The sequence below is a fragment of the Pinus tabuliformis genome, chromosome 3_1 (assembly GCF_031772625.1).
Source record: "Pinus tabuliformis cultivar Carrire ecotype Pingquan chromosome 3_1, CPIR1, whole genome shotgun sequence".
Lineage (NCBI taxonomy): Eukaryota > Viridiplantae > Streptophyta > Pinopsida > Pinales > Pinaceae > Pinus > Pinus tabuliformis.
Genome location: NC_142301.1, coordinates 575,939,560 through 575,947,562, shown reverse-complemented (window position 1 = coordinate 575,947,562; position 8,003 = coordinate 575,939,560). Strand labels below are relative to the sequence as shown.

The 8,003-nt window shown below is 34.0% G+C and overlaps 2 protein-coding genes across 3 annotated transcripts; both read left to right on the top strand.

Annotated features, from left to right (window-relative positions):
- Window positions 1-1,232: 1,232 nt before the first annotated feature.
- On the top strand, window positions 1,233-4,061 carry LOC149188290 (putative LRR receptor-like serine/threonine-protein kinase At1g51860). Its single transcript, XM_089409916.1, has 9 exons — window positions 1,233-1,287; window positions 1,471-2,002; window positions 2,384-2,868; window positions 2,941-3,067; window positions 3,151-3,282; window positions 3,366-3,437; window positions 3,614-3,682; window positions 3,813-3,884; window positions 3,986-4,061. The coding sequence occupies exons 1-9, from the start codon at window positions 1,233-1,235 to the stop codon at window positions 4,059-4,061; spliced, it is 1,620 nt and encodes a 539-aa protein (XP_089266042.1).
- Window positions 4,062-4,125: 64 nt separating this feature from the next.
- On the top strand, window positions 4,126-6,589 carry LOC149188289 (putative LRR receptor-like serine/threonine-protein kinase At5g48740). 2 transcript variants are annotated; one of them, XM_089412982.1, is made up of 7 exons: window positions 4,126-4,378; window positions 4,484-4,692; window positions 4,806-4,932; window positions 5,029-5,097; window positions 5,225-5,414; window positions 5,508-5,640; window positions 5,745-6,589. In XM_089412982.1, exons 1-7 carry the CDS (start codon window positions 4,180-4,182, stop codon window positions 6,006-6,008), a joined length of 1,191 nt encoding a protein of 396 aa, XP_089269108.1. In that variant the 5' UTR covers window positions 4,126-4,179; the 3' UTR covers window positions 6,009-6,589. The 2 variants fall into 2 exon arrangements, with proteins under 2 accessions (XP_089269108.1, XP_089269104.1); XM_089412978.1 differs by having other exon boundaries at window positions 4,127-4,378; window positions 4,478-4,692.
- The last annotated feature ends 1,414 nt before the right edge of the window (window positions 6,590-8,003 follow it).

The window sequence follows — 8,003 nt, the reverse complement described above, 5'->3', positions numbered from 1 at the left end:
CAACAACAAAATGGAATGCAAAACCATATCCAATGGGAATGTTGGTATTTAGCGAAATGTGGCGGAAATGGACTTTATGGAGAGACAAAAGACTTGTATTTTATTGGGAACTCGAACACAATGTCTTGTATAGTGATGAATTTTGCTGTTCGAAATGATTGGATTTGCACATGCATCTGTGTGAGATGGTGGTGGCTTAGTTTATAGATTTCTTTAAGCATTCATTGCTCTATGTATATATTAAGGATGTAATATATTATAGGATATACATAGGTCTATTCGTGCCACTAAGATGATCTTTCTTCTTTTCGCTGGAAGATGTACATTATAGACATTACCACATCCCATTTTATTATTATATTTATAGTTCACTCTCTCATAATATTTTTATTCAATAGATTACTTAGAATAATTGGCTCCAAAACTGTGGTGCTATAGATTTGCATCATATATCAACAAAGAATATTTGCATTGGCCTCGTGAATTTTTATATTTTCATATACTTACCATGACAAAAACTTATCATGCATCAATAGTAAAAAAACTTATCATGCATCAATAGTAAAAGCACGCACCACAACTAATCTTTGCATAAAAACACATTGGTATGTATAAATGTATTTATGCCATGCAAATTGGAATAAAAAATATCACTTGACAATAGAGTTTTCTCAAAAAAAAATCAAATCATCTATTCCATTAGAAATAGAAATTCGTATATTCAGTAATTTGGTTATCCAAAATGATATTCTCACATCTTCGTATATTTTTGCACTTTTAAGAACTATTGCTAATTATATATACTTTAATGGCTACTTATACAGGCTTTAATGGTTAATGGATGTAACGACATTTAAAAATATTGAATCACTGAGTCAACGGTAGTGAAGCACATATATATAGATATAGATATAGACAAGGGAATCTCGCTTCTGGAAACCGTTACGCGTACGTTTTTACGTGATTTTATATGAAATTGCGAGAATCAACTGGCATATGTCAATGCTCGGACCTTTGAATATGTGGCGGCCAAGCACCATCGAGTCTGCATTGACCATGCTAAATTCCGCGTCCTCACACTTTGGCAGGCTTCCAACGCGTTCCGTTGTTATTTTATATGAACTTGTAAGAATCAACAAGCATATGTCTTACTGAGAATCGAATACTCCGTGAGATTTTAAAATTTTGTTGTGATGATGGAAAATAACAGATTTGTTGAATGGAACTTTTCAATGGCGATAACCGTGCTGCTGATGTTCTTGGCTGTTAATGTTTTTGCTGAACCAGGTATTATCATACATCCTAAAATAATTCTTGACGCTCATAGCAAAAATTACATGGTTTTTTCTTAAATCTTAAACATTTACAAAAGTCTGAGTAAAGGACATATTATTTCATATTTCGGATTCAAAAACCTGTAAGTTGAATATTATGGACAAATTCTTACGTTATTGAACTTTGGGGCGGCAGGATTTCTTAGTATTCAGTGCGGTGCGAAAACAAATCATACCGACGAAACGAATATCACGTGGGTTACTGATGCTCATTACATAGAGGTGGGTGAGGCATTAGACACTGGGGACGGTGACGGTTCTTACTTGCATACTTTACGCTTCTTTCCTATGCCTCTCAACAAGTCTTGCTATCAGTTGAATGTGGCGCCCAATGTACCTTACCTCTTAAGACTAGTGTTTGCTCCCGGAAACTACAGTGGATTCAAACAATTACCAGGCTTTGCTTTCTCCATTGAAACACTCGGTTTGTTGGCTTTTGGAAATGTAACACTACAAAATCGATACAAGCCATATATCTATGAAACGATCCTGGTGAGCCCTGGCACAATGCTGTACACTTGCCTGATCAGAACCTCGCTGACTAACGATCCCTTTATCTCTACGATCGAGTTGCGGCCCCTCATAGATGGCATGTATTCACAAGTTAAGCCCGGAACCATGTTGTCTTTAATCCGAAGAACTGACGTTGGTGGAAAATCAGATATCAGGTAAGCATTATCAACTTTACATGGTAAATACCTTTGGAAATCTAAGCACGTTTTTATGTTTTATCTCAGTCCCTGCCTAATCAGAAAATATATAGTATTCATATTAGTGATGAGAAAATACTGAAGTATTTTGCGTATATTGGAGAGTTTATGCTTTGAAAAAAATTTGCTACAACTGTAATTTCAAGCTAAGTTATCGCTTATCATGACTTTTTCTTGTTTTTTTCATTGGATTTTTAAAATAATTGTTTTTTTAAAAGACCCAGATGACATTTATGTGAAAATTTGACACCCATATCAGATTTGAGAGCAATTTTGATGTAACCAGTTCTGAAATATTTTGTCAATAATTGAGTTTGCTTTGTACGGTGGGCTAAGCAGGTATCCTCAGGACAACTTCGACCGCATATGGAGACCACATATAAGTATTGATAATTCCGATCTTCTAGATCTTTCACAGGCAAATTGCAAAAAGACTATTTCGACAAATAATACCAGAAACCTTCCTCCAAGTGAAGTCATGAAAACAGCCTGGGTTCTAAACAACTCGAATCGCTTTTCAATCAAACCCGGTCGATCCTCCCAAGGCAACAAGTCATTACTGATGTTATATTTTGCAGATATCAGAAGTTCAAATATGTCTGAATCGAGATCATTTTACGTCACAGTAAATGGTAAAAGACGGTCTGAAATCATTACTATCGTGCCAAATTACTCTGCGGTAGAGCTAACAATCTCAATAAACGAAACCGACGACATCAAATTTGACCTTGTGAAAGCCACTGACACCAGCAATCCTCCTATAGTCAACGCTTTTGAGTATTACTCCGTAGTTGATACGCAACCAGCAACATATTCGCAAGACAGTAAGTTCTGACTAATACTGAAATTGTTGATATTATAATTCAATGTCTAACCAAGTATTTTCTAAACTGCAGTTGAAGCTCTTGCCGCTATCAAAAAGAAGTTTGACATAAAAGATTGGATTTCGGATCCTTGCTATTTGGTCCAGTGGGAAGGAATTGGCTGTGAAGACAGATCTTCGAGCACAAGAATTTCTAAAATGTATGTTTGGTTTCTTCATATGATTTGTTTACAGAAACATGATATTATATTGGAAAACCATCTAATAATCCTCATGTTGCCAGAAATTTGTCCGGAAAGAATCTTACAGGATCGATACCTGACATAAAAGATTGGATTTCGGATCCTTGCTATTTGGTCCAGTGGGAAGGAATTGGCTGTGAAGACAGATCTTCGAGCACAAGAATTTCTAAAATGTATGTTTGGTTTCTTCATATGATTTGTTTACAGAAACATGATATTATATTGGAAAACCATCTAATAATCCTCATGTTGCCAGAAATTTGTCCGGAAAGAATCTTACAGGATCGATACCCGACGACTTTGGACAGTTGACTGAATTAATTAACATGTAAGTATAATGATAACCTATGTCTCGACATGTGGTGAAACGAAATTTACCAATAACCGATTGTTGAAATCGTGTTGATTAGGATTCTTAATGTCGGGTTAAAAGTATTTGGTTGTTAAAATAAAATCTGATTGTGCCCGTTCTATTTGAATATTTTACTGTGTTGAAATTAGCAGGTCACTTGACAATAATCATCTGATTGGACCTTTGCCAAACATCTCTAATTTAACCATGTTGGAGAGAATGTAAGTATTTTCCTTGAACATAAACCTCCACTTTCTAGGTCATTTAATCTCCAGCCAATTATGTATTTTTGGAAAAAGGTCACGAATATTACAAAGTAAATTGTGGTTATTTTGTTCGCTGGTTGTGTAGACATCTACAAAACAACAACCTGAACGGCACAATTCCAGAGTGGCTATCAGAACTCAAAAACCTTAAAGAGCTGTATGTCTCTCTTTGCATTTCTTATCAAAACTTTTGTTCAAAATAAAATGGATTTCCATTACCAAAATTGTATAACAATCGTTTCTGCCATTATGGTGCAGGTTTATAGAGAACAACAATTTCACTGGTGTAATTCCAGTAGAACTTCTCAGCAAGCCTTCACTAAAACTCATGTAATCTGATATTTTATTTTGGTAATTTTTTTCCAAGTAGTGCAATGAATTCCGCAGACAATGCTAATACCTAAACAGTTGAAAGGGCATATCTTAGGCTCATTGAAAATCATTTTATTTCAATGCGTTGCAGATACTCTGGAAATCGCTACCTCTGTATGCATAAAGGGGAATGTACGGTTCCGTCAAAATCAAAAAAAGCCAAAGTGAAGATTGTCCTTGGAATAACGATACCCGGAGCTTTGATCATCGCTTTAACATTAATGGCGTGTATTGCCATATGTTGGAAAAAATCCAGGAGGAAACATCACATAAATGAAGGTCAAGAACTATTTGAGTTTTAGGAATATTTTGTTATGAGATATTGTAGGAATCTCTCCTATGAAACTATCTGAGACTGTTCAATCGTTTCCATAAAAGTTGCAGATCACTGGACGATTATGGTTCCAAATCCAACGATGACTGCTGCCTTTTCTCAACAAGACATGATGGCAGCTACAGAAAACTTCAGCAGGAAGATTGGACAAGGAGGCTTTGGATCGGTTTTCTTTGGTAAGTTGCCGGATGGAAATGACATAGCAGTGAAAGTGCTGTCATTGTTTTCTAACGAAGGAGTTCAGCAGTTTTTGAATGAGGTAATTCTGAGATTCTTAATTTCTTAGATCCGTCTATGGTGGCATTTGACAGTGATTAGAAAAAATTACGTTGTACCATAAAATTTATGTAAGCGGCTTCACTTGGTTAACAGGTTGATCTTCTTTCTAGAATCCATCACAAAAACTTGGTATCTCTACTAGGCTACTGTAATGAGTGCAGGGGGCTTATGCTTATATACGAACACATGTCTGGAGGGTCCCTAAGCGAACACCTTTATGGTAAATATATTGCTCGTTCTGATCCAGTTGCTACATAATAATACAGATACTAGAATATCCCATTAAGATGTACTTGAGTCTGAATTTGCTTTGCAGGTCGTAGAGCAGGACTTTCCAATCTAAGTTGGGAAACACGGCTTAGAATTGCTATAGATGCAGCGCAGGGTAAGTATTTAAGAAATTTGAATAAATATTTTTTTCTGATTTAAATTTTGTTTCACTTTATCTTACAAAGGACAATTCATGCCTTACCATATTTATAATCTCATGCAACTTCTTTCTCTGGTTGAAGGACTAGAATACCTTCACGTAGGTTGCTTGCCAAAGATAATTCACAGGGATGTGAAGTCTTCCAATATACTTTTAGACAGCAATTTGAATGGAAAACTGGCAGATTTTGGTATTTCAAGACTGACAATTGACGGGGAGGCTGGTCATGTTACCACTACGGTGAAAGGAACGGCAGGATACCTGGATCCAGAGTATATATCTGATGCCTTTCTTGCAATATTCTTGATAACAAAAGAATTCAATGTATTTGCTTGTCTAACTTCTCCTGGTGACGTGTGTTACAGTTATTTTAATTCTCAAATGTTGACGGAGAAGAGTGATGTGTATAGTTTTGGAGTAGTTTTGCTAGAGATCATATGTGGCAGACCTTCCATAAATTCCAAGTTACCTGAAGTGGAACGAAACCTTGTTCGTTGGGTAAGGGATTGCAGCATCTATCATCCAAAATATGCGAAAAAATATAATTTTATGGTGCAATATATTTTACTACAAACTAAGAATGGCTATGCGCTTATTTACAGGCAACACGGTATGTGGATGTCGCGATGAATGAAAATCCTGACAAAATAGTGGAAATCGTAGACAAGAGATTGGGTAAAAATTACAACATTAAATCCATGATTCATGTCGCGAAACTAGCTATTCGATGTCTTCAGGGTGAGCCATCTGCTAGGCCCGCCGCGAGCGAGATATTGACGGCGATCAAAGAGGGCATCAGGCTTGAATCTGATGTTTCTCTCGACAATATTGAACATGGCGATATGGAGGCCAGACTGGTCTGTTGACGGCTCAGTTCCAAGTTCCATTTGGACTCCAACAACCCACAGGCAGAAGTCTTTGAAACATTGAAGGACAGTCATCCAATAACGATGACCGGTGGACTGGACACGCATGTCAGGCCAGTCGAGCGAGTCAAGTCAGCATTTTTTTATCTCAAAGAATTTCCATACGTTCGAAACAAATTGGAAGGAGTGTGGAAATCACTGATTTGTTGTTATCAGTATGTGCGTTCACTAATTTGGACCAGCAAATATTTCATGTCCAAGTATTGAATCATGAATAATGTGAATACATGAATCATAAAGCATGCAAAGGCAATTACTGATTTCTCGTTGTGTGTGTACTGTCAAAGCAAATCAAATCGATAGTCTTCATTTCATAGAAATGAACGTTCAAAAGGTGAAAGATACGCGTTCAACGGGTGAAAAAAGTCTATTCACTCCTGATTTCTCGGTATAGACTTGACAATATCTTATTCGTCTCCTGTTAGTTTGTGGGCAAGAACCACGGTTCCCCTCCAACCTATCTCTGATTGAAAGATGCAGTCCAACCATTGAGGCACATCAATTCAAGTCAATACAACGAATATTTATTGTTTTTAAGATGTATTTAATTTTCAGACTTGACATGAAGTGAATACATCCATACATTCCATTTTAAATAGCTTCAGTTTCCATGTAACAACTTAAAAAAAACTCCCTTATATGGGTATTTGAAAAAATGTCAACACAATCTTAGTTTCTGGATAACCTTGTAATACTAATAAAATATACTTAATATTTAAGAATTAATATATATTTAAAAATAACAACTTATAATATATACAGTTGGAAATATGTTCTATTTTAAAATATTTCATGTTTAATATTAAACACTTATAATATATTTATAGTTGGAAAGAGGTCTGATTTTAAATATTGAGAGTAACTGTATTCCAGAGATGTATTTATTTGTATTTATTTATTTCGAAATGAGATTAATTTGAATTTAATTATCAATAATAATAAATAGGTCATAAAGATTTAATTTCCATAAAATAATCTAAAATATTTATAATTACACCTAAAGTGGTATAAATGCTTCTAAACATTTAATATAGATATTAAAAAAATTAATAAGAGAATATCCGCCCTAATAAAATATAATTATGTATAAATATAAAAGTTAATTACAGAAATGACACAAACCAATTTTACATATAGAAGAGTTCGGAGCAAAACACAATAATTGACCATGAATACATAACAAAGTCCATTGGATTTAAGTGTTTAGAACATATATTTGAATATCTCTGTGTATATTTGGTATATAAAACTAAAAAATGTTGAATATCTCTATGTACAATGTGTAAATGTAACCCAAAAAAGGTGCAACTTGGATATAAATTTCATTATTTTGAAAAGTCTATGATACTAAATCTAGTACTCGGATAATGCAGTAGATAATGGAAATTTTAAATTAAAATTGTTCTCCATAGATATTATGGCTGAGAGAAAAAGTGAAACGTGTTTCATCCATTCCTATATGTAAATGTAAAAGGTAAGGTAGAATGTGAAATACCAAATATAATAAAAAAATAAAATATAATGTGAAATGTAATCTAAAATATAGAATGTAATATGTGTTAGTTATTTTTTTATATAATTATTGGTATAATATTTATTATTTTAATTTATTATAATAATTATCATCTCGAGTGTATGTATTATGATAATTGATTTTATATATATTATTAATTATATAGAATGGCAATTTTCAATTATATGGAGAGAGATATAACTTGAATGTTGTAGTTATGGTCAATCTTTATAATTAATATTTTAGCTCTTGATGTATTTATAATGATACATATAAAGCATGTGCTTCATTTCATTGTCAAAAGAGAACATATGTGACATATTTTTTGTTGAAATTAATGGAGAAAGCTAAACTTAGATTATTGTTTAGGTGTTTGTTTCTTTAGATATGATTGAGATCCTATCATCTAGGGAGTGGTTGAA

Coding starts and splice junctions, on each gene's coding strand:
- LOC149188290 (XM_089409916.1), top strand. CDS start 1,233: ATGGCGATAACCGTGCTGCTGATGTTCTTGGCTGTTAATGTTTTTGCT. Junction 1,288..1,470: donor TAATGTTTTTGCTGAACCAG/GTATTATCATAC, acceptor TTGGGGCGGCAG/GATTTCTTAGTATTCAGTGC. Junction 3,283..3,365: donor AGCACAAGAATTTCTAAAAT/GTATGTTTGGTT, acceptor TCATGTTGCCAG/AAATTTGTCCGGAAAGAATC.
- LOC149188289 (XM_089412978.1), top strand. CDS start 4,180: ATGCGTTGCAGATACTCTGGAAATCGCTACCTCTGTATGCATAAAGGG. Junction 4,933..5,028: donor CCTAAGCGAACACCTTTATG/GTAAATATATTG, acceptor TTTGCTTTGCAG/GTCGTAGAGCAGGACTTTCC. Junction 5,098..5,224: donor TGCTATAGATGCAGCGCAGG/GTAAGTATTTAA, acceptor CTCTGGTTGAAG/GACTAGAATACCTTCACGTA.